We start from the raw sequence: 27,013 nt of genomic DNA on the forward strand, positions 1-27,013 counted from the left end.
ATATGGTAATAGTAAGTACATTATACACCTCCAGTATCTGCTCCCTGTAGCGTATATGGTAATAGTAAGTACATTATACATCCCCAGTATCTGCTCCCTGTAGTGTATATGGTAATAGTAAGTACATTATACATCTCCCGTATCTGCTCCCTGTAGTGTATATGGTAATAGTAAGTACATTATACATCCCCAGTATCTGCTCCCTGAAGTGTATATGGTAATAGTAAGTACATTATACACCTCCCGTATCTGCTCCCTGTAGTGTATATGGTAATAGTAAGTACATTATACACCTCTAGTATCTGCTCCCTGTAGTATATATGGTAATAGTAAGTACATTATACATCTCCAGTATCCGTTCCCTGTAGTGTATATGGTAATAGTAAGTACATTATACATCTCCCGTATCTGCTCTCTGTAGTGTATATGGTAATAGTAAGTACATTATACATCCCCAGTATCTGCTCCCTGAAGTGTATATGGTAATAGTAAGTACATTATACACCTCCCGTATCTGCTCCCTGTAGTGTATATGGTAATAGTAAGTACATTATACATCCCCAGTATCTGCTCCCTGTAGTGTATATGGTAATAGTAAGTACATTATACATCTCTAGTATCTGCTCCCTGTAGTGTATATGGTAATAGTAAGTACATTATACATCTCCAGTATCTGCTCCCTGTAGTGTATATGGTAATAGTAAGTACATTATACACCTCCAGTATCTGCTCCCTGTAGCGTATATGGTAATAGTAAGTACATTATACATCCCCAGTATCTGCTCCCTGTAGTGTATATGGTAATAGTAAGTACATTATACATCTCCCGTATCTGCTCCCTGTAGTGTATATGGTAATAGTAAGTACATTATACATCCCCAGTATCTGCTCCCTGAAGTGTATATGGTAATAGTAAGTACATTATACACCTCCCGTATCTGCTCCCTGTAGTGTATATGGTAATAGTAAGTACATTATACACCTCTAGTATCTGCTCCCTGTAGTATATATGGTAATAGTAAGTACATTATACATCTCCAGTATCCGCTCCCTGTAGTGTATATGGTAATAGTAAGTACATTATACATCTCCCGTATCTGCTCTCTGTAGTGTATATGGTAATAGTAAGTACATTATACACCTCCAGTATCTGCTCCCTGAAGTGTATATGGTAATAGTAAGTACATTATACACCTCCCGTATCTGCTCCCTGTAGTGTATATGGTAATAGTAAGTACATTATACACCTCTAGTATCTGCTCCCTGTAGTGTATATGGTAATAGTAAGTGCATTATACACCTCCCGTATCTGCTCTCTGTAGTATATATGGTAATAGTAAGTACATTATACACCTCCAGTATCTGCTCCCTGTAGTATATATGGTAATAGTAAGTACATTATACATCTCCCGTATCTGCTCCCTGTAGTATATATGGTAATAGTAAGTACATTATACACCTCCAGTATCTGCTCCCTGTAGTATATATGGTAATAGTAAGTACATTATACACCTCCAGTATCTGCTCCCTGTAGTGTATATGGTAATAGTAAGTACATTATACATCTCCAGTATCTGCTCCCTGTAGTATGCATGGTAATAGTAAGTACATCATACACCTCAAATTTCTGCTGCTTGCGGCATATATGGTAACAATAAATACATTATTACACCTCCAGTATCTGCTTCCTGTTTCACTCTCTTCTCTGATGTATTTATCTCTTCTTAGGGATTCATATAATGGTTTGCCCAATGCTAAGCTCCCAAAATGGTGAGTCTGTGCCATGTACCAGTGTTGTCACGCATGGCATCTTGCTGGGAACCACACAGGATATGGATGACTTATCACATAACCTCCCATTTTTATTGTGTCAGTAAACGTTTAGCTAAAACCGCGCTGTGTTCACCCTTACCAGTGGCCCCCGGACAACACCTATTGTTCTCCACTTTCCTGCTTATAGTGTCTCTAGGCTGAGCACGCATCACTTTTTTGATCTTCTTGACCCAGACTTATAGCTGAAAACAACAGGATTCATCCGGATCCTGTTTTCAATGACCTATCCCGTTTTGTGTAAATTTAGGCTGTTTGTCCACGGGCGATGATCCGCAGGCGATAAATCGCCCGCGGATCACCCTCTGAGAGGTTTTCCATACAGTTGCTATAGAAAGCGCAGCATCGGCGTCCACAAACTGAGAATCATAGCGGTTCTCTGCTTGCAAGATTTAAATCATGGCATGCTGTGATTGACGCAATTCTCCACGGTGAGTCTATTTATTAGATAGGCTCACCTTGGAGACCTGACAGTGCTCCCCCCTCCTCCTCCGCGGCGGTATATCGCTAGCGATATTCTGCCTCGACCGTGGACAGGGAGCCTAAAGGCAAGAGGAAGGGTTTCCATTCCCTTTTTAGAAGTGTCTTGCTGTTTCTCCCCAGTTCACCTGTTATCAGCATCATTGGCGCCAAATCGATTCCCAATCACTTTTGCTTCCTAACTTGACAGATTGAGATCCCTGAAATGTGTGACTTAGGGTTATACTGTGATGCGGTATTATTGTATATTGACGCCATCAGGAAGTCCTGGTGGAGCCAAGATTGACAGGGAAATGACGCTCCCTGTACTTGATTGGCTGCAGAGCTCATTGGCCTGCAGGTCCTGGAAGACCACTAAGGATTTGCAGCAGCAAGGGGCGCAGAGCGGAGTCCCCCAGCAGCGGGCCCAGAAGACAGAACCCCCCTCACTGTAGAAGCCCCGTGCAGCGGTAGCCGGGAGGCAAAAGTTCCGTGCAGCAGCTTTCCTGGCGGCTCTGGGGCACAAGCGCGCGCCCCTTTCCCCTTCATAGGCGGTGTTCCGGACTGCGGCAGCATTGGGACCTGTCAGTGGGGGAGCGACTGTCAGGGACCACAGAGGAGGTCGCCAGTACTGAGCTGACAGCCGCCTGCCGGGCGGAGGTGTTAGCCTGCACATGGAACGGGGAAAGGCAGCTCCGCGGACACTGCTGGCTGCAGAGTGTGCATTGATTTGTGCCTGCCCTGCAGGCTTAGGCTGAAGGTCAGTGTTCTTTTTAAGGTAACATTATTAGATGTTAATGTTACCATGTTACAGCGGAAACATGGCAGCATTTACAGGCAATAATGTAACCCTAAGAAGAACACTGACCTTCAGCCTATTTGTGCCTGCAGGGCAGGCACAAATCAATGCACTCTCTGCTAGGACCTTCCAGCCTTGACCCTATCGGGAGCTAGGGGTGTGGCAGGGGGCGTTGCTCCTGTCAAACCCTTAGCTTCTGCTGGCGTCAAAATACAGTAATACCCTGTGATGCTTAGGGGTGCTGTTACATGGCTGCATTTCTTCCCTGCAAAAGACAAGCAGAGAAACACTATACCTGGACGCATTCAGGTGCCATTCGCAATCAGCGTAGCTTCACCTGCATTTTGCAGGAAAGAAACACTCCTTTGTGTACCCTTAATTTTTTTTAGCAGTGTATAATTGAGTTCTGCAGAAAGACAATGATCATTAAAAAGTCAGCTTGTCAATAACACAACATAAAGGTTGTGATTCACAGTCTTCACCTGAACCCATCTGCTGCAGGAGCTGAACTGCGGATTTCATGTAGGAAAACCTCCCAGTGTATCTGAATTACAGCGGAGGGAAGAGCTGAAGGGAAACCAACCACTGAGATCACATTACAGAGGTTATCAGTAAAAATTGGTGTCACATTCTTGGATCTCTGATACAACATAAAATTATCCACGGCTCCCAAATTGATGCAAAGATGATGAGCTTCCCTTCTTGGTCAGTTAGAGCCTTTTTACACGGGGTGATTGTTTGGCACTAAAGCACCCGAAAGCCATCCCAACGCAAATCGCTCCTATACTTTTAAACAGGATGATTGCTCAGTCAATAGAGATGGAGCGGGCTAGAGATCGCCCAGTCCACCTGTCTCCATTCACAGTAAACAGGCAGTTGCTCATAGATGAACAACTACCTGTTTGCATGGGCTAATCGTTTGATTTTTATGCCTGCTGAAACCGAACGACAAATGGAAGTGAAATTTGGAAGGGGGTGAATACTTTTTAACTTAAGTGTTTGTGAGAGGTAATACTGTCCCCCATCTTCAGAACACTGACTGGATGAAGGATAGAGTTGGAAGGAACCTCCAGGTTCATCTGGTCCAACCCCCTGCTCAGTGCAGGATCACTTAATTTCCTCTTCTAGATCATTTATAAAAATGTTGAACAACACTGGGCCTAGGACGGAACTTTGTGGTACCCCACTTGCCATATTCTTCCACTTGGATGTGCACCCATTTATGACCACTGTTTGAGTATAATCACTCAGCCAGTTGTGACTCCAACTAACAGTTGCCTTGTCGATCCCATATTTGGTCATTTTTTGCAATAAGGATAGTATGAGATTCTTTGTCAAATGCTTTACTGATATATACTATATCCACTGCATTATCTTGTTCAACCCAGCTGGTGATTCTGTCATAGAAGGAAATTAGATTAGTCTGGCATGACTTATTTGTTACATACTGGCTCTGGTTAATTATTCCATTCTCATCCAAGTACTTGCATACATGCTGTTTAATAAGTTGTTCAAAGATCTTTTCCGGTATAGAAGTCAGGCTCACAAGCCTGTAGTTTCCTGGATCCACCTTCTTCCCTTTTTTGAAGATAGTGACAACATTTGCCCTTTTCCAATCTTCTGGGACTTCTCCTATTCTCCAGGAATTTTCAAACATTACAGCAAGTGGTTCAGCAATGCCCTCTGCTGCCCCCAAATCCTTTCTTATTGGTTTTAGCCTCTGTTGCAAGCCTTAATTCATTATTAGCTTTTCTGACGCTTGCCCTACAGTTTCTGTAGACTGCATTATATTTTTTATTTGCCTTTCACTTCCCTTCCCTTGTTAGTAATTATAGTCTAGATCAGTGTTTCCCAAATTCCTGTCATCATGAGTTCCCCTCCAACGGGTCATATTTTCAGGATATCTTATAGAGGGAACACCTGTCACACGTTCTGAGCTGCCGACAATAATGACATCACTGGTGCAATGCTGTGGAAATCCTGAAAACCTGACCTGTTGGGGGGTTCATGAGGAGCAGAGTTTGGGAAACACTAGTCTAGAGAATTTGTTGTACTGTGGAATACTGAAAATTTGACAGGGAAACTTGTCATTTACCAGCGAATCTTTATCTAGTTCTAGGAGCGCAGCGTCCTAAATCTGAAGATGAAGAATGCAAAAAACTTACCCATGGAAAGTCAGAAGGTAAGTGACTGACAGATGTCACCCGGCAGCAGACTAGTGAGTGGTATGTGATCTGTATGTTCTTATTATATATGTGTGATATATCATTATCACATGTAGCACTCTACTTGCCCTAAACCAAAACTCCCACCTTCCCATCTGATTATATGGAATGTACCCCCATAGTCATGTACAGACAACAGAATAAAACATTCTACAATCAGAAAATAAAAGATTAGAAAAATGGAAAATGTTTCTCTCCCTGGTTTTAATTAATAAAGTTTTTTGGTGATATAGTCTCTTTTAACTATTAGGTCTGTCTTGCTCTGGATACACTGACATTGCTCTTAGTTAACCCTTCATTCACGTTTGTGACCTTTTCGCTTTTATTAAAGTTTAATTAAGCATTTCAAAGTTTTCACTGAGATTAATTGATGACATTTTATGTTATCTGGATAGGAAGTGGTCACAGCTCCGCCCCTTTCTCATCAATCTGAGTAGCAATATAATCTTCATAAAAGCACGCCTATCATTACAAAAAAAATAATCTCAGGAATCAACAGTTCACGTACATTAGATGAAGAACAATCCAAAATGCTGTAGGACCTGTAAATTGCCAGCTTTTTCTTTCCCGCTGCTAATTTCGTTAAAAGGACTGTCCCTCGATGGCTTGCTCATCGGTAAGGGTCTGACTGCTGGGACCCCCAGTGATCATGAGAGCTGGGGCACCCCACAATGACAGCAGCAGTGGTTGCACGTGCACAGCATCACCCCATTCATATCAGTGGCACAGCTGGAATTAGCAGAGTGCTTGCCTTTATTGCTGGATGCTCCACTCCCCAGTTCTCAGGATTGGTGGGGGTCCAGTAGTCAGACCCCGACCGACCAACAAATTATATCCTCTAACTGTGGATTTTTGTGTGACAACCATTTTAGGCTAATTTCACATGGGGGAGTGCGATATCGGGCCTCATCTCACCTCCTCTCCCTCCCTGCACAATGACTTTTGCACAGGTCACAGAGCGTCCCAAGAACACTCTCCCATAGAAGTCAATTAGTTAGCTGCTGTCCATATATCATTGGCCCATGAGGCTGCTGTAAAGCAAATCTCTGCATGCAGTGAAGAGCAACTCAGGCAGGATGTCTGCCCTTAATAATCATGTATACAATATAGAACAAAAACATCAGTCAAAATATATTTCCATATCTGGTTCTAATTAGTAAAAAGAAATCTAGTCGATAAATTAACCCCGTCCCAGTGTTCAGTTTCTCAGTAGTGAGCTGATTTCAGGCTTCTGCTGATATTGTGAAGTCATCTGCACAGTGAATGCTCATTCCTTACATAATCATCAGTATCCACCTCTGAGAGATGCTGTGTGCCCTCCTGCTCTCTGGTGGGTAATAGTGGAGGGTCCTGACCTGCAAATCTCCCTCCACCTTAATACACAGTTAAAGGGACTTCTTACATGGGGTTGTCTATAGCAGGAGATCTCTTTACCCATGCCGTTCCTCCTGATGATCCTCCGTCTTCTTGTTTCATCAGAGTCTCTTACTCCTTGTGTCCGCCTTGACTTTCATCTCATCAAGGAGAACGCTTCAAAAATAGACTTTAAAAAAGCTGAGAGCCACTTGATGAAGATTGTCTCACATCAACCATCGTTATGTCTGGAGAAGATGAGTGTTCAGCGAGGAACACTGAAGATCATGGATGTGAAGGAGGAAGACTATGCGACATACACTGCGAAGGTCCATCCACCCATACAAAACTGTGAAACCTTTACATTCCGTCCGAGCGGTAAGTATCTGATTCATTCCTTCTATAGAACTCACTCTCAGGACTTCATCATCCTTCCAAGTTATCATTTCATGTCAAAATGGATAGGCAAGCCCTCACCAGAAAGGAAAAGTAAATATAGAAAATGCATTAAAAATGTAAAAATATCCCAGTACTTAATTGCCCCCTTTGCTTTTGATCCTATTTGTCTCATATTATAAATAAAAACAAAAAAAACGAGTAATCTATAAAATAAACTTATGCCCCAGGAGATTAGCAGCGTCCATCTTCTTCCTCGTCAGTGTTTTGTACATGTCTGTGAGAAAGCCAGCTGCAGCAGGAGCCTCTCCCCACTGTCCCATCTTGCAGTAGGACACAAAGAAGTGCAGCACTTTGCGCATGTTCCTGAAAGTCTTGGAGAAGTGTTGCAGCGAACACAAGGGCTGATTTCATGTTTATCTGTTTCATTTTCAGCTGGGAACCAACAGACCGGTGGGGTTTAGCAAACTGAGAAGTTTTAATAGTGTCTTTGTCTTACTTACAGATGGGGTAGAGGGGGGAGGCTCCTGCTGCAACTACTTGTCTTACAGCCAGATACAGGACAGTGAGGAGGAGAGACGTGACTGAAGCTTCCTTTATGTGCTTCTCGGCTGTAAAGAGTAATTGCACTTTTAACCCCTTAGTGACGGAGCTTTTTTGCTTTTTCCCATTTTTGTTTTTTCCTACTCCCTTTTAAAAAATCGTAGCTCCTTTATTTATCCATCGACGTCGCTGCATGAGGGCTTGTTTTTTGCGGGACGAGTTGTATTTTTCAATGGTACTATTTATTGTACCATATAATTTACTGAAAAACTTTTTAAAAATTCTTAGCGGAGAGAAATGGAAAAAAAACGACATTCCACCATCTTTCGGTGCGTCCTGTTTCTACAGCACACAAATTGCAACAAAAACGACCTGATATTTTTATTCTATGGGTCAGTACGATTACTACGATACCAAACTTGTATAGTATTTTTTTTTGCTGTAGTACTTTAATTTTTTTTTTCAGATATTTAATTTTTTTCAATTATTTTCTGCGGTCATTTTGTGCGCGCAATACCTTTTTTATTTTTTCGTCGATGTAGTTGAGCAAGGGCTCATTTTTTGCGGGATGCCCTGAAGTTTCCGATAGTATCAATTTGGAATACATATGACTTTTTGATCACTTTTTATTGCATTTTTTCTGGGAGACAGGGTAACTAAAAAAGTGTATTTCTGGCGTTCTTTAGTTTTTTTTTCAGACGACGTTCACCGTTCGGGAAAAATAATGCACTACTTTGATAGTTCGGACTTTTACGGATGCGGCGATATCAAATACATATTTTTATTTTATGATTTTGATTTTTTAATAATGGATATGGCAAAAGGGGGGTGATTTAAACTTTTATAACTTTTTTTTTTAACAATTAAAAAAACTTTATTGATTATTTTTTTTACATTACTTTGAAGTCCCCCTGGGGGACTTTAACATGCGATGCCTTGATCGCTCCTGCAGTATGACGTAATGCTATAGCATTACGTCATACTGCTTTTTTACAGGCAGTCTTTCAAGCCACCCTGTGTGGATGGCTTGATAGGCAGTCTGCTGAGGCAGCCCTGGGGCCATTCATTAAGCCCCCGGCTGCCATGACACCTGCACGGATCCCCCGATCTCACCGCGGGGGGGCCGTGCGGGACCCCCGAACAGCGTTCGGGGGATTTAAATGCCGCTGTCAGAATTGACAGCGGCATTTAAAGGGTTAATAGCCGCGATCGGCCGAGCGCAGCTATTGCCCGCGGGTGTCAGCTGTAATAAACAGCTGATGCCCGCGCTGTATGGAGGGAGATAGCGCCGCTACCTCCCTCCATACACGTCCTGCAACAGCAGGACGTAGTTTCCCGATGGGGCGGTCGTTAAGGGGTTAAGAAACGTTAATGACATGGCAAAAGTTTTGATCGGTGGGAGTCTGGATGCTGAGACTGCCACTGATTGCTGAAATGAAGGGGCAGAGCAGAAGTGCTCACCTGATAGTCTTGCCTCTTCGGTGGTCATTGTTACTTGTCAGTTCTTCTCAGCAGCTGATGACAGACGCATAGACTTCTCTGTCTGTCTTTAGTTGTCGAAAGGAGCCAACAAGCAGGAATGACAACTGAAGAGACACAGCACTCCGATGCGCACTTCTGCCCCTTCATGTCAACGATCTGCGGCGGTCTCAGCAACTGAACTTAGAATGTTTAAAACTTTTGGCATGTCACTATGCCATCAACATTTCTTAAAACTGCTGTTACTCTTTAATTGTAACCTGGAAATAAAGTAAAGGAGGAGATTAAAGAAGATTGCTGGGATTTTTTAAATAGAGCGTGCTACTACTACACTCATTTCAGAGGTAGCGCCAGAGATGGCAGAGTTAGAGCCCATGCTAATTTCCAGCACTCCATTTGAAATAAATAAAGCAGCATCCATGCACGACTGTCGCTCCATTCATGTTTACTGGATTGGTGGGGACCCAGTGATTGAATCTCCTTGAATCTCCACTGATCAGAACGTTAACCCCTATCCTGTAGGTGATAAGGGGGTTCTGCCAAGATCGAATGTTAAGTTTTTTACTGACCTTTGTCCATGGTTCCATCCACTGACAAACCAGCCCTGATCATATCGGAGATAGGTGCACGCCTGGTTACAGGGGATTTCTGGTAGAGTTATTGATTTATTCTTTTTAACGAGTGCAAAATAGAAAGAATCAACAGTTATTCTGTCACCTCTGTGCAGTTTTTGCATCCGGTGTGAATAACATGGGAAGTATGAAGTGTAATGAGCTCTTCTTGTGACATAGACAACTGTATTATCCCTAGCTCAGTGTATCCGTGGATGCCCGTATAGAGCTGTTCTTGACCAGATACTCTGAGCCAGCGCCGGTGGGACCTCCATGTGTCATCCTTGCAGGTTGCAGATTTTTGATGTCCAGTTCCAATTTACTCCGTATTCCAAATTCTGGGCTGAAAATCCACAACGGATGCAGAATGTGAGCTCTGTGTGGTGAAGAGTCCAGAACCTGACCTTTGGATATCATCAAGTTGGGTTGACCTTTAGATGTAAACAAAAATGTTCCAATTCTTTGACAGGAAGCGGAGATCTTGAAAATAATGAAAAACTTAGACAGGCCCTTATTTACTAAGACCTGGCCTGTATATTTCATCAGTCTAGGCAAAGGAGGTAGTTGAATTGATTTCGCCAAATTTGTTAAAAGGCGTCTGCTGTGAGCTCCAGCGTATGCCAAGAACTAGAATAAACTGCTTTGTTAATGTGGGTCACACTCTGTTAAAAAGTTTTCATTCTCTCATGATCAAATGGGTTTTCCAGGTAAATACTATTGATGACTTATCCTTAGGATAGGTCATCAGTAGTATATCGCTGGGGTCCAGCACTCTGGATGGTGGAGGATCAGCTGAACAGGCACCCGCATCCACTCCGTACCCCTTGTGGATTGTAATGCTCACAGTGGGCGCCCAAACCGATCAGCCGGGGTCCTGAGTGGTTGACCCCAGTCGATCAGCTATTGACCCATCCTTGACCATAGGTCATCAATAGTATTTGCCTAGAAAACCCCTTTTGAGATTTGATTAGCATCATGAATAATGTATAAGTCTCAATGTCTGATTTGTTTTCTTTCTCTTTACTCTTTAGAATTGGCACAGAATGGGGGCGCTGGAGCACATGGTGATCAGTCAGAGAGAGGTGAGCACTTTCCATTATAGTACATGTCTCTATAATGCCAGACAACCCGCTAATTCGGCAGAGCTTGTGAGTGCAACATGCATCTAATGTGTAGAGACCGCATTTTATGTAAGGAAGCCACTTAAAGCATTTTCTGAAAGGTGCACATTCGGTCACTGCAGTAATCCACAGGAAATGCGGTGCGTGTGCATTTAGTGTACCAACATGGCTCAGCTACACGGCACATCTCAGTGCCAGAATCGTTTGGTTTTGGTCACCCCAGTTCCTAGAAAAAAATATGCAAAGCAATCAAGTCATATCTACGCAAGCATGTTACCAATGGAAACTACAGCTCCATTGACAGAAAAAGATATGGGAGTCAAAAGATGGTGATAAAGTAATTTTTTTAAAGATATTTTATTTAATTTTATTTTAAGCAGTACAGTGAAAAAATCAGTACAAGTTTGGTATTGCTGTATCCGTACTGACCTACAAAGTACAATTAAAGGGGTTGTCCCGCAACAGCAAGTGGGGGTATACACTTCTGTATGGCCATATTAATGCACTTTGTAATATACATCGTGCATTAAATATTGGCCATACAGAAGTTATATAGTTACCCCCTCCGGCGTTGGCGTCCCCGTCTCCATGGCTCCGACCAAAGGCTTCTTCTGCTCCGATTAGACGCGCTTGCACAGTCATCCTTCTTCTGTCCCGCTCCGGCGTGCTCGCACCGCACAGGTCTTCTAATCGCAGTAAAAAGCAGCAGTGTAAGTGAGCAGTCAGGGGTGTCTCGTACAACCAGACCCCTCTTTCCTGACTCCGGACTATTAGACGCAGGCATTTAGTAGCAAGATTTTTTTTTCTTCTTCTAAAATTGCATCTTGTAGTCCAAAAAAATGTTATATTTAAGCTAGACCAATGCAAATGAACAGGTATTAATTTCCTGTTAGGAATTTTGGTATGAAAATGATTAATAGCATAATGCCTTTAACTAGAATTAAATAATATTGGATAATATGACATCACTTCTGATAAATGTGAGCCAATGGGGAATTTTTAATGGCTTTAAAGGGGTTGTCCCGCGAAAGCAAGTGGGTCTATACACTTCTGTATGGCCATATTAATGCACTTTGTAATGTACATCGTGCATTAATTATGAGCCATACAGAAGTTATTCACTTACCTGTTCCGTTGCTGGCGTCCCCGTCTCCATGGAGCCGTCTAATTTCAGCGTCTAATCGCCCGATTAGACGCGCTTGCGCAGTCCGGTCTTCTCCCTTCTGAATGGGTCCGCTCGTGCCGGAGAGCTGCTCCTCGTAGCTCCGCCCCGTCACGTGTGCCGATTCCAGCCAATCAGGAGGCTGGAATCGGCAATGGAACGCACAGAGCCCACGGTGCACCATGGGAGAAGACCTGCGGTCCACCGTGGGTGAAGATCCCGGCGGCCATCTTAGCAAGGTAAGTAAGAAGTCACCGGAGCGCGGGGATTCGGGTAAGTACTATCCGTTTGTTTTTTTTAATACATGCATCGGGTTTGTCTCGCGCCGAACGGGGGGCCTATTGAAGAAAAAAAAAAAACGTTTCGGCGCGGGACAACCCCTTTAAGCCACTTTTATAGTGTGGAAAAGTCTGAAATGATAGCATACACCCTATTTGCGTTGTAATTTGCAACTTTTCACAACTCGCTATACTCACAACTGCACTGGGAGCCGTATGGTCTAAACAATGCCATAAACAGGTGAAAATTATAGCGCAATCACTATATTCTGCACTCAGTGCTGTCTGTGTTGCGTCCCCCAGTATAATAAACCTTTGTCTTTTCCTCTCCTCAGTAGATGAGCTGGTTTATCCCGTAGATGGAGAGCTGAAAATGCAGATCCTCAATGCGAAGAATGCTGAGGAAATAACCTGGAGGAAAGATGATGACAAAATCCTAACCCTGACCTGCAGCCCTGATCCTCTGCTGGACAGACTGGAGTTATCTAGGGGGGCTCTCAGGATGGATCTTATACCCGGAGATTTGGGGCCGTACTGCGCTGAGGTCTCTCTGTCTGATGGAAGTTCTGACCAGTATAAGTTTGATATAAATGGTGCGTCTGTATATATGTGTGCTGGAAGCCTGAACTCTTACACAACCATTCCATTTATTTCTTGCCATTACCGGACTAAATACAGGAGATAATTGGAATAGTTTGTGTAAAATGTATTAAAAGGTGCATTATTGCTCAACATGAAACAATAACTCTACCTGCTTTCAAGACTCGGATTTGTGAAAATATTTGTGCAATTTCCACCTTTTCTAGTTAAAGGGAACCTGCCCCCACCTAAGAGCACCATAAACTAAGTATTAATGCTCATATAGCCGGTCCTGAGGAGTCCGGGGATGTCGTTTTTATACTCACTTGGCTTCCTGTGTCTGTGCTGCCACCCGTGGAAGTTGGCACCAGTACTGGTGCAATATGTCTCCACCGAACTAGGGGTGGAGACATGGGTTGGCCTGGACAGGAAAATTCTGTGGCAAATCCGCCCTGTGTGAACCCAGCCTAAGACTTTACCGAAGCAGAATTGGCTACAAAAAATCCACAGCAGTTTATAGTACCAGCAGTCTGAATTAGATTTCAGGCAATATCTTCCACATGGTATGGAAAGAATCACACTGTAAATTCTATGGTGTAAATTTAAAGGGTCACCCCAGTGAGTTTTTTTTCATTCATTATCTAACTATCCCCCCAGTATATATACGGCGGCTAGTGTTACCTTGTGTAATCCTTCCTTTCTATCTGACACGTCCTGCAGTCCTTCTCCTCTTGCGGGTCATGGGATCTCATTCTGAACACCTGAGAATTACCTGGCTTTATGGTCTCCCAAAACGTCAGTCTACTTCCTGTTTGATGGACCCTACCACATAAGCTCTTCAGAGGGGGACACAGACACTCCTATCACAGTTACTACTCCTGTCACACAGTTATAATGAAGGAGTTGGGCAGACGATCGTTCATACAAACGTTTGTCCCTGATTGTTGGCCCGTGTGAATGGTCTCCGCTCCCTCCCAGCTTCTCATGCAGTTCTGTCCTGTTTTGCTCTCCTGTGTTCTTTATATGACTCGTCTCTAATTCCTCTTTAATGCTGATTGTTTTACAGTGAATAGAAAGGGGAGAGAAACTGATCTCACGCTTAAGATTTCCGAACCGTCCAAAGGGAAGGGTAAGTGTGCCAAGCTTAATGTAAGATCCGTAACTAGAGCAGGCTCATCCTAGAAGATGTGTTGGGGCGTTTCACAGAGCAACATCATCCTATGTGGACACAACCTGATCCAGAGCCGGTGCTTATCTCCCTCAGTCCTGGATTCTGTCCCCAGCAGGGACTACATACACTGTGCTCCAAACTACTATGAAGGGTAAATATGAACAGGACTTCTGTAAAATGAATGTTTAGGTTTTGGTTTTTAAAAGAAAGTATTTGTTTTATTACTCATCTCCTTTTTAAAGGTACCTTTACACGGGCTGATAGTCGCAATTGCTCAAACAAGTGATTTGGGGCAACTGTTGGCTCATGTACACATGGCCCCCACAGAGCGCTGAGTGAGAAACGGAACGACTACTGAGCAGCTTCTCGCTCGGTGTAAACAGGTGCCTCCACTCTGACAGACTATCGCTCCTGTGTAATAGGACAGGAGCGATAGTCACTGGTACGACTGACGGGCACTGTCGCCTGTCAGTGCCCGTCATACTTTTAGATTTGTGGTATCAATCTCAGACAGGTTTGTTAATTAAATTGCCTCGTGATCTTGGTTAAAGGGAAAGTTATGTACTTAAAACGAACGTTCCACATTATTAAGTAAATCTCAGTTCTCATGCAATATGGGAAGGAAATAAGACCTTTCCAGAGAGTGAAATAGTCCAATGTCCTGCAAAATACATGAAAACAGTTCATAGAAACTGAAGAGAGATCATCAAACTGTGAAAAGATATGTGAGTGGTTCACAGCACATGCAAATACGATCTAATGAAGGCTGAAAGGGGTTTTCCAGGCAAAATATTCATGACCTATCCGCAGAATATGCCATCAATAGTTGATCAGCTGGGGTCCACCGCTCAGGACTCCCGATATCAGAGCGCCCGCAGTCAGCACCGCAAATACACAGGGGGTGGAGTGGAAGCTGGTGCTCCGACCCCTGTGTAGTGGCCAGTGCTTGGAATTGCAGGCACAGCTGTCAGTGAAATCAAATGTGTATTTGTGGCACCCAAGCAGCAGACCCCCAGCTATTGATGACCTATCCTGAGGGTAAGTCATAAGTAGTATTTTGCCTGGAAAATCGCTTCAATAAGGAATTTTTTTCCAGACAAATTAATCTTATTAAAAGGGCAGCTATAAAAATGCAGCAAACTGGGATTTGTTAGTGCTTGTATCTTTGGAGTATCACAAACGCTTGGTAAGGTGAGTTACTCGAGCGAGCCTCGCTCATCTCGAGTACCTGCCTTCTCCTCCGAGCGTGCTCGGAGGGTCAGCCGGGGAGAGCGGAGGGGAGCGGTTGGGAGAGTGAGAGAGATCTCAGAGGAGAAGGCAGTTACTCGAGATGAGCGAGGCTCGCTCGAGTAACTCACCTTACCGAGCATGCTCGCTCATCTCTAGAACTGTCCCATCTGAGGTATGTGGGCGGATCAATCAGATTTTCTGTATAGGGATGTCTGTATTGAGTTGTTTGAAATTTTTATGGTTTTGTCCAAAAAGTTGATTTCTGTATATGAGTACTTTAATGCCAGGTTTATGGTGGGGTGAAATGCATTGAATCTCTCATGGAATTTTACTAGTTCTTGTTCGGTGTTAGTCCAGATTATTATGATGTCAGTAATGTGGAGCTCATTGTGGTCTCCAGGAACTCATGATATCTAAGGTAGAGGCGGCCCAACAGGGTACTAGAGCCTCTATGCCTGCCTGTATCCTATCTTCTATCCAAGCTAGAGGCAGACAAACAGGGTACTGGAGCCTCCATGCCCCCATATCACATCTTGTGTCCTAGCTAGAGGCGGTACAACAGGGTACTAGACCCTCCATGCCCGCTGTACCACATCTTGTATCTAAACTAGAGGCGGCACAACAGGGTACTAGAGCCTCCGTTCAGGGGGTCAGTCATCTGGAATAAATTATCCCTTTGCTCTCATATTGTAATCACTTTCTTATGTCAACGTTACAATCGCGCATATAAAGTTTTGTTCGATTCCCACAGCTCCTTCTAGGGGAAGGATTTTCTTTTTACAATGAGTGTAAATAAAGCCATCGCCATTATAATTTATTCCGCTTGTAATAACATCCAAATTGTAAGATACAGAAACTGTGGAGGATAACATTTTTTTGCGCATACTGTCTGTTGGAAAAACGGCTTGTGCATAATAATTTGGGATGCAGGGTTTAGTTTAGTCACTTTTTTGCACAAAAATCACAGATGATTCTGATGTTTGACCCGTCTATAGTTTTTGGTGGTTGCGCTGCTGGTTGTTAGTGGAGTCCAGTGTGGCTATATGTATATATTTGGGATATTGCTGACATTGATCTTCTCACCCCCAGGTGCAGCTCTTGGTTTTGACGTGACATTTTTATCTGTAAATGTCAGAGAAGCAGAGAAGATTACCTGGAAGAAGGATGATAAAACCCTGGTGGAGTGGGATACGACCACCAAGGATCCGAAGTATCTTATCCAAAACAAGGTTTCCCTGGATTGTGTGTCCGGTAACCTGACTGTAAAGAACGTAGAGGAGAAGGACAAAGGAAAATACATTCTGGTGGCCAAAGGTGATCGGACAACAACGGAAGAGTTCAGCCTATCAGTAAAGATACAAGTGAGTAACACTGATGGCAGCAAAACCCGGGCATTAGATATAATGAGACAACAGAATACTTTTCATAGCTGGTTTGTTACAATGTATCAGAGCAGACAATCCTGTGAGCTAAACGCAGCAGCAAAAATCTTGTTCCTGTCCTCTAGACCCGGCTGATAAACTGTAACAATCCCTTGGCTTTGGGAGAACTGTTAGGTCAGGACAGGTTTCCAGCTTCTGGAGGTGATCAAGATTGTTTCTATTCACTGACCACATGCAGAGATCTCAATCTGTGAGATTGAAGTTGTAGAACTTTTTCTTAGGGCCTATTCACACGGCCGTATGCGAGTCACCCGAGTGCAAATTTTTTGTCACATGAACCATTGGCCCATGTGAGAAATAAAATGCCTTACAAAATCTGCACTGTCTTTTTTTTACTGTACTTTTTTTACTGTTACAGTTTTACAACACCCTGTTATTAAAGCCATACACAGCTTTCCAAGGGCCTCCTCTGTCCAGCAGTGCAGCTCTGGTCCTGAAGGGTCCGACCCTCGAAGTGACTACAGTGGTCACATGCCGTTCATCTCTCACACAACTGCTCACCAATTGCAAGCATGTATGCATGAATGGCACATGACCACTGAGGCCAGTGATTGGCTGAGAGATGAACAGCACTTGACCTTTGTAGTCACTTCTGGGATTTGACTGGCAGGGACTAGAGCAGTGGTGGCGAACCTATGGCACGCGTGCCAGAGGTGGCACGCAGAGCCCTCCCTAGTGGCACGCGCCCCATCGGCTGCTCACCACTAGTGAATACCAGCAGGGGCCGCGGCTCCCCTGCCGGCATTCACAAACGGCACTGCTAGCTGCGCTGATCCCGGCACTCTCTGACTTCAGTGTGCAGCTGGAATCCCCCTGCCCTGACGTATCCTACTACTTGGTTCCGCCGGGAGGCGTCTGGCAGCCCACTGAAGTCAGAGTATGTGCCGGGAGCATATTAACTCTTTCTTCCTCACTTCTGCCACAATCAGCAATTCCCAGCAACCTGATTGGTTGTTTGGGTTGGCTGATTCACCAAACAACCAATCAGGTTTCTGGGAATTACCTATTGAGGCAGAAGTGGGTAAGTAAAAGTTAATATGCATGCTGGGACCATCGCTGACCAGAAGAGGAGCTGAGCTTCCAGGAGGAGGAGGTAAGTATGTGGGTCTCGGGAGGGGCACTGTGGGGTGTCACTACTGCACTGGGGGGCCGCTGGGGGTGTCACTACTGCACTGGGAGGGCTGCTGGGGGGTGTCACTACTGCACTGGGGGCCGCTGGGGGGTGTCCCTACTGCACTGGGGGCCGCCGGGGGTGTCCCTACTGCACTGGGGGCCGCTGGGGGGTGTTGCTAATGCACTGGGGGCCGCTGTGGGGTGGGGGGGTCACTATTACCGCTGGGGCCGCTGTGGGGTGGGGGTCACTATTACCGCTGGGGCCGCTGTGGGGTGTCCCTAATGCACTGAGGGCCGCTGTGGGGTGGGGTCACTATTATTTCTGGGGCCGCTGTGGGGTGGGGGTCACTATTACTTCTGGGGCCGCTGTGGGGGTCACTATTACCGCTGGGGCCGCTGTGGGGTAGGGGTCACTATTACCGCTGGGGCCACTGAGGGGGGTGTCACTTACCGCTGGGGCCGCTGTGGGGTGGCGGTCACTATCACCGCTGGGGCCGCTGTGGGGTGGGAGTCAATATTACCGCTGGGGCCGCTGTGATGTGGGGGTCACTATTATTGCCTGGGGGGTGGGGGTCACTATTATCGCTGGGGCTGCTGGGGGGGTGTCACTATTACCGCTGGGGGGTGGGGGTCATTGTTACCACTGGGGGGTGGGGGTCACTATTACCGCTGGGGCTGCTGTGTGGTGGGGTCACTATTATCGCTGTGGGGGGTCACTATTACCGCTGGGGCGCTGTGGGCTGGGGGTCACTATTACCGCTGGGGCCGCTATGATGTGGGGGTCACTATTACCGCTGGGGCTGCTGGGGGGGGGGGTGTCACTATTACTGATAGGGTATGTTTACAGGTGGCGGAAATGGGCAGGGCTGTTTCAAAATAGACAGCATGCAGATTTTGACTACTTTTTGGATGCAGAAATGCTGCAGAATTTTCCACAGAAATTTCCGTTGAGGACATCCTGCAGTATTTCCGCATCCAAAAAGCAGTCAAAATCTGCACGCTGTCTATTTTGAAGCGTCCCTGTCCTTTTTAGAACGACGGGGGTAAAATCATCCGTCGTGATAAGCCCCGCCCCCTGACATGCTGGCACTTTGAGATAAGTGGGTTTTAGGTTGCAGTTTGGGCACTTGGTCTCTAAAAGGTTCCCCTTAACTGGACTAGAGCAACAGCACTAGACAGGGGATGCCATTGGAAAGTTGAGTATGGCAGTATTCTCTATACTCCACTCTTATCTGCCCCAGTTATTTTTATTTTTTTATTTTAGGAAAACTGCTTTAACTCCTTGAGTGGCACGCCCGGAAGTTTTCCGTGACGAGCCCATAGTGATATAGCCTCAGAAGATTTCCGGGCTATGTTTCACTATGGGACCTGCAGAGCAAAATGCCATAAGCTGTGGCAGTGTGTGCTGCCTGCACAGACCCACACAGAGCAGTGTAGGACTTTGAAAAAAGAAGCAGGAAGATATTACCGATCTGCCGGCAACCTCCTGCTTCTATTTTCAAACTCCTACACTGCTTTGTTTACAGGTTGTCATGGAGACCATCAGCTATGGCAGGGAGAGGTGGTGCTTGGCTGTCAGAGGATAGCCAGGCACCAGTTCTTACACAGCAGAGAATGGAGAAAACCTTCGATCTCTGCTGTGTTAACCCTTTACATGCCGCGGTCTATGCGACTGCAGCATGCAAAGGGCTGTCACCATCGGACACCTGGAATGTGATCAGTGGGTGCTGATGGGTCTCTGCGGAAATCCCCTAAAGGCACGAAAAAATTTTAAAAAGTAAAAAAAAAAAAAAGTTAAAAAATTCTTTAAAAAAATAAAAACGCTTTTCTCGCTTTACTTTGTAAAAAAGAAAATTAAACATGTGGTATCCCCGTGTAGTAATGACCCAGAGAAGGAAGACAGTGCATTATTTAACCCCTTAATGATGCGGCCCCTCCCCCCCTTTTTCTTTTTTTCCTCCCCACGTTTAAAAAAATTATAACTCCTTTATTTATCCATCGACGTCGCTGTATGAGGGCTGATTGTTTTTTGCGGAATGAGTTGTATTTTTCAATGGTGCTATTTAAAGTATAATTATATACATATAATGTACTGAAAAACTTTTACAAAAGTCTAAGTGGAGTAAAATTTTAAAAAAATGACATTCCACCATTTTTCGTGTGCCTTATTTCTACGGCGCACAAACTGCAGCAAAAACGACATGATAACTTCATTCTGTGGGTCGGTACGATTACTGCGATACCAAACTTGTATAGTGTTTTTTTGCTGTAGTACTTGTATTTTTTTTCAAAGGCATTTAATTTTTTCAAATTATTATCTGCCCCCATCTTCTGCGCGCAGTAACTTTTATTTTTCCGTCAACATAGTTGTGCAAGGGCTCATTTTTTGCGGGATATCCTGTAGTTTACGTTAGTGCTAATTTAGAATACATACGACTTTTTGATTGCTTTTTATTGCATTTTTTCTGGGAGACAGGGTGACTGAAAAAGTGCATTTCTGGTGTTCTTTTTTTTTTTTTTTCGGACAACGTTCACCGTGGGGGGTAAATAATGTGCTACTTTGATAGATCGGACTTTTATGGATACGACAATACCAAATATGTATTTTTCTTTTATGATTAAAATTTTTGTATTATAAATATGGCAAAAGGGGGGGGATTTAAACTTTTATAACTTTTTTTTTTTTTTTTTAAACTGTGAAAAAGTCGCAAAAAAGAAAAATAACTATTACAATTTGGTATTGGCATAATCATACTGGCCTGTAGAATTACTTTAATATATTATTTATACTGCTCAGAGAATGCAGTGAAAAATAAAAATAAGAAACATGCCAGAATTACAGATTTTGTTAATCTTGCCACTAGAAAAAATGGAATAAAAAGCAATCAAAATTTTACATGTTCCAAAAAATTAGATAAATGAAGACTGGAGTTCATCCCGCTATAAACACCTTCTGGGGCTCTGGCAATGGAAAAATAAAATGAACACTGCTCGTGGAATGTGGCGACCCAAAAGCAAACCTTTTGAAGAAAAAAAAAAAGTTTTAAATGTACAAAAATAGCAAAACATAAAACAACTGTATAAACTCGGTATGGCCGGAATCATGTGACTCAGAGAATAACGTTATCACACTATTTATTCTACACGCTGAACGCCGTAAAAATGAAATCCAAAAAACAAATGGCAGAATTTTTTTTTCCCCCAATCTCCCTACAAATTTTTCTACAAATGTTATGCAATAAATTATATATACACAAAAATGATGCCATCAAAAAGTACAACTTGTCCCCCAAAAAACAAGCCCTCACATGGCTGTGTCAATGGAAAAATGAAAAAGTTATGGCTCTTGGAACGCAACTGCAAAATTAGCTGAAATTAAATGATTGGCGCATTTAAAAAAACCTGCCCTGGTGGGTCTGACAGGGGGGTAAGAAACCCGCCACACAAGGGGTTAAGGCTTTTTTACTTGGGGCAATGATCGGGCATGAAGATTCGCCTCCCTGATGATTGGTCCATATGAGTATACGAGTACACACGATCAACTGATAAACAAACAAACGCTTGTTCATCAACTGATCGGCTGTTTTGTGCAGGTAGAAAATTGTTCATTGTTCGGCAGCACATCACACGTTTATACTGGGAGATGTGCGCCAACGCATGCAATCGGTATGGAAGCAAACAACTATAGTATGAGCATTCATCCTTATTTTATTTATAATTTCCCTTTATACACATTAATGAGCATCAACCAGCATGCTGATTATCAGTTGGTGTTTGTTACCATAGACAGGTAATCTGTCCGTATGAAACCACCCTTTTGTAGCAGATTTACCCTAGTGGACCGCATAATGTATGTGTCCTGCACACAGTCCGAGCCCTTACATCTGCGTCCTAGCAAGTGTATGATCCAGGCTTAATCACAAGTGATCATGCAGCAAACGGATGGGTTCCCGGATGCCAGAGGCTGCTAGGCACCAGGCGAAGTAGAGTAGTATTACTATCACTTCTGTCTATTGTGGTTTACTGTATGTAGCACTCAGTGAGAAGTGCCGCTGCCTCTATATTCACAGCTGGATGCTCCTGCAACTGATGCTCTTATGGTGGCCCGGTTACACTGAAGTTATAGTGTGAAAATTACTTATTAATGAGTGGGATGTAAAATACCCTGTTATATCACAGATATAAGGGCATGAGGATATGTGGAGATCAGTGGTCCCCATCAGAAATATAGGAGAATGAGGACAGAGGACACTGCTTACCATCACAGATATAAGAGGATGAGCATAAACGAGATCACTAGTGCCTAACACAGATATTAGAGAGGATGAGGATTAGGGAGATCACTAGTATCCATTACACATATAAGAGAGGATAAGAGGAGATCAGTGGTTCACATCATAGAAAAGAGGGGATTGGACACAGAGATCACTGATCTCCATTGCAGATCTATGAGGATCAGAGGAAATCACTGGTGCCCAACATAGGTATGAGAGGATCATAGGAGATCACTGGTTCCCATCACCGTTATAAAAGACAGTGAGGGTCATTAGTGATCAAGCGTCCCCATTACTGATCTAAAAGGATAAGGATCAGAGGAGATCACTGATTTTCATTACAGATCTAAAAGGACGGTTCCCATCTCAGATATATGAGAGTGTGAGAATCAGAGGTGATTACTGATCCCCATTACAGATATAAGAGAAGATCAGAAGAGACCACTTGGCCCCATCACATTACAGGTCTAATAGTATGAGGATCAGAGGAGATCACTGGTTTCCATTACAGATCTAATAGTATGAGGATCAGAGGAGATCACAGGGCCCCATCACATAACTGGTCTAATAGTATGAGGATCAGAGGAGATCACTGGTTTCAGTTACAGATCTAATAGTATGAGGATCAGAGGGGGATCACTGGTCCCCATCACAGATATAAGGGGGTTGGGGGTCTCATTGATATTTCCCCCCCGGTGCAGGTTGTAATTGTGCTTGTTTTCTTTCCAGCTTTCTGACCGCTCTGCCCTGGAATAATACTTCTCAGCTTTACGGACTGGACCCGCAGTCATGCACTATGTACAGTATATTACCGCCTGCTACAGTTGCCACTGATCTGACTGCTCCTATTTCAGGTTTTGAACCTCATCAGTTACTCTTCAGCTCCGCACTCAGTTATGCATCCGGCTATCAATCTCATCCATGTTATCTGCAGGCCTTACATACGCACAATCTTTGTATGATACCATTATACCAGACAGGCTCCGCGCTTCCATCGCTACATTAACCCTTGTACATTAATTTTTTGCACGTTTGTATTTTATACCTTTTTTGTTTTAATATGTTGTTGCAATTTTTCTAGCATACCAACTACAAAGGTATCCTGTGCTGTCTGTTGTAACGGCAGCCGCAGGGACCGTCCTCCAGGACTCCAGTTATTCAGCAGCTGCCGCAGATCTTATTTACAAGGTGTGTTTGGTATTATTTCCATACACAGGGATAGCTGGTGGTCCTAGAGGGACGGGAGAAGTATGAGCAGGATATGATCTGACGTCTAGTCCATGACCCCTCACTATACTGCCAGAGACGTCCAAAGGTGGCATTTCTGCTGCCAACAGAAGTTGGAAGAAAAACGTTCATGGACATTCACCCAACGGGCACTCGCCATCCGTCCGCTCAACTGGCATTTTTTTAAACACTTCTTCAGTTTATTCTGATTCATCAATTACAGACTCAGTGTTACCAATTTTAATTATTTTTTTATGCGACGACTGAGAAAAGAAGTTTAGCCCAGAGACAATACATTTGATGCTGTTATTGGGGAGACGCCATACAGGAAATCACTGTCCTCTCTATACAGGAATCTCCGTGATCGGTGGGAAGTATTTATCATCAGGGATTCTTGGCGCCATTTCTCTGGCAGCTTTTTTTTTTTTCTTCTCCAGTTTTAAGTACAACAAATCAATCAAATGTCGCCCAATGTTGCTGAATTTGTCACGTTTAAATACGTCTAGAGATATGGAGTCATTTTGTACACCGCTCAGCTAATGGAGTGAAATTATGACAATTTAGAGGGGTATTTTGGAACACTGGATGAAGTTTTCAACATTTTCCTAACTTTTCCTCTTACTGACATTATTCCAAACGTCCATCTGAAGAAACTGAACGGCCTGCCCCACCGCTGCTCTCTAGCCGGCTTCAGATTTTCATGATGTTATGTAAAATGGCTCGCTGGGGAATGCAAAAACTACATCTCACACAGTGCCGCATTGTCAATTACTGACAAGTATGCATTCTCCACTGTGCAAACTGTGTCGTCATTACATAGAAGGTATTGAGCATGCCTGACCAGTAAAACAGCGGAACATACAGGTCATATTCATTGGATACTAATAAAGAACCGAGCAGGGAAGAGACCACAGGTAAAGCCATATCTATACAGCTTTGTAAAGTAAGTTATAACTATGCTGCAAAACTAAAGTTGCAAAACTATGTTACCAACTTATGAACATATAACTTCCACTGTGAATCACTGGAATAACCCTTTAAATCTGCCTAGAAACCTCACTACATTCAGACCCCGCCCCCTTTCCTAGATACTTTTAAAAACTAGACTGAGAGGAGTAATATCTGTTCTTTTGGGAGCAAATCAATGGTAAATTTGACTAAAATTTAATTCGGCCAAAAAAAGTGCAATTCATGCCATAATTCTGGTGCAACGACTGTGTCCCAATATGTTCCATAGATGTGAGAATACTATTTGCCTTTTGAGTTGGATATTTAAACTTCCTAAGGGCTCATGCCCACGAGCGATGTGGAATACGCCAGCGGATTTACGCTGCGGGAGTACCGCAAATCAAAACAAAAAAGTGGCAGCCAGTGATCGCGCTTTTCTGCGTGGATTTCCGTGGGTTCGCTTCCATTGATATCAATGGAGCCCTACTGTGGCAAATCCATGGTAAAATAGAACATGCCGATTCTTTCACGCTCGTGGAAATCCAAAGTACAAATCTGCATGTGCGCGTTGGCAGGCAGAAAGCTATTAGCTTCAATAGAACCTTGGCACTGCGGGAAACACAATGCAAATACCACACAGCCAGCACCGATTTAGATCATGTCATGTGAAAAGAGTCAAAAATAGGACCTGAGACGCACATTAGGCAGAGTAGGCGAGATTGTACATGTAGTGGAATCGTTGTGGAATTTCAATTGCAAAATGTTCACCGAAATTCCGTAACAAAGTACAATACAATGTATGTGAATGGAGTATTAACAAAGCCCATTCATTCACAATGGAAGAAATCTGCAGCGGAAAATAGTCATGCTGCGGATTTCCAAATGTTCACATATTGGAATCTGACACAGAATTTTCCATGTAGATTCTGCCCCTAAAACCATGGCAGAAATCTGCAGTTATTTCTCCCTGTCGATGGGCAAAATCCGTTTGTGGAATTTCTGACTCAGATCTGTGTGGGGAAGTGACATGTCATTTATTCACGCAAATCTACCCAGAAATACATTAGATATACTCTGCAAATCTGCATTAAAATGCATGGCTGAAACGCACGGCTTCGCTGTGGATTTCTGCTGTGGTTTTCACACATGGAAAAATTCCCGTCAGATTCCACTGTGTGCACACACCTTATGGTATCTTTATATGGCCTTATACAGACCTTGCTACAAGTATTTGGCGCTTATTTACCAGGAAGGCCAAGTCAGGCAATACAAGGGACAAATAATCATTCATACCGGGGGCGTAACTATAGAGGGTGCAGGGGATGCGGTTGCACGCGGGCCCAGGAGCCTTAGGGGGCCCATAAGGCCTCTCTTCTCCATATAGGGAGCCCAGTACTATGAATAAAGCATTATAGTTGGGGGCCCTGTTACAGGTTTTGCATTGGGGCCCAGAAGCTTATGTCTCTGTGCAGCATGGTTTAGGTATGTGTACGGGTACAGATACAGATAGAGGGGGGGGGGCCCATCTCACCTTTTGCATCAGGGCCCCTGAGCCTTTAGTTACGCCCCTGATTCATATCATTGTTCATCCCCATGCTATTTCATTGTCGGCAGAGCATCCACTGTGCACATGGGGAACTTAGTGCCAACAATGATGTTTTTTTTTTGTGCCACCTGAAAGATGCCATCACCTGACAGTCTGATGATTTAGCCATTGAATATTCTGAGCGTTTTTGTCTGATCGTCAGTTTTCGTAAGAGGCCCTTATAAACTTAGTATGTAAAGTCTGGAGGATGGAAGGGACATTAGGGATATGATCGAAAGCTTCAAGGAGGGACGTGTTTTTTTTAATAAGAATAGGCAGCATTGAGGCTCAGTGGTTAGCACTGTTACCTTGCTACGCTGGGGTCCTGGGTTCAAAGACCCAAAGAATCTGCATGGAGTTTGTATGTTTTGTCTTTGTTAAATGGGTTTCCTCCCACACATCAAAAACATACTGATAGGTTAATTTGTAATTTATACATAGAAAATCCGGGAATCGGGCTGGTGAAAAAGAATCTTCCTGCTTTATTAATATACAAAAGTGCTTAATACATCGGGATGACTGGAACTGGAGAACGCGTTTCGGTTACATTGAACCTTGTTCACCTCCTGTAATTTGTAAGTTAGATTGCGAGGACAGGGACTAGTGTGAGCGATGACCATTTCTGTACAGCATTGTTGAATATGCATGCACGATTTTAAGCAGAAACTAAATATGTACCATTTATGTGTACTGTGCTGTGAATAAAAAAGTTGAAAAAAATTGTATCAAGTTTATATCAGTAAAGTCCAGACTGATACGTGTCACCTGCACTGGAAAGAAGAGATTTTTGCTGCTGATGTACACTTTTTGCCCCCCAAAAATCAAGCACCCAGAAGGAGTTGGCTTTTGCTGCAAAACTCTGCATAAGTTACAACTCAAATGATTAGAGTTGTGGCGTGATTAGGACCTGTTGCCACCAGAAGCCCTAAAAGTGGCTCCACCCTTGGCCTATAAAAAGGCTCTCAGAGGCTACTCCACCTGTGTAGTAGAGCTTGTTGACCACTAGACACCTCTAAATGCAATCAAAGAGATTTCCCCCAATTAAAAGAGTTGAAGAGGGGACACATTATTGAAATGCAAAAAGCTGGATGGTCTTATCGACAAATTGCCCACCAGTTGGGCCGTTCTGACCAGACTGTTAGGAGATATTGGGACCGATGGATGCATTAGGGCATGCACACAAGGCGA

At 43.8% G+C, this 27,013-nt stretch overlaps 1 protein-coding gene across 2 annotated transcripts in view; it reads left to right on the top strand.

The window, feature by feature from the left end:
• Positions 1-26,088, top strand: part of LOC136625191 (uncharacterized) — a 50,436-nt gene extending 24,348 nt beyond the window's left edge. Inside the window, exons 5-11 of one of the 2 annotated variants that reach the window (XM_066599208.1) lie at positions 5,202-5,270; positions 6,793-7,044; positions 10,727-10,777; positions 12,592-12,849; positions 13,902-13,964; positions 16,326-16,597; positions 22,795-26,088. In XM_066599208.1, coding sequence (XP_066455305.1) covers positions 5,202-5,270; positions 6,793-7,044; positions 10,727-10,777; positions 12,592-12,849; positions 13,902-13,964; positions 16,326-16,597; positions 22,795-22,821 — 992 coding nt within the window. In that variant the 3' untranslated portion in view covers positions 22,822-26,088. The remainder of the gene's footprint in view (positions 1-5,201; positions 5,271-6,792; positions 7,045-10,726; positions 10,778-12,591; positions 12,850-13,901; positions 13,965-16,325; positions 16,598-22,794) is intronic. The other variant, XM_066599209.1, reaches the window with a different exon arrangement.
• Positions 26,089-27,013: the final 925 nt, after the last annotated feature.

The sequence above is a fragment of the Eleutherodactylus coqui genome, chromosome 4, assembly GCF_035609145.1.
Source record: "Eleutherodactylus coqui strain aEleCoq1 chromosome 4, aEleCoq1.hap1, whole genome shotgun sequence".
In the NCBI taxonomy this organism is placed as follows: domain Eukaryota; kingdom Metazoa; phylum Chordata; class Amphibia; order Anura; family Eleutherodactylidae; genus Eleutherodactylus; species Eleutherodactylus coqui.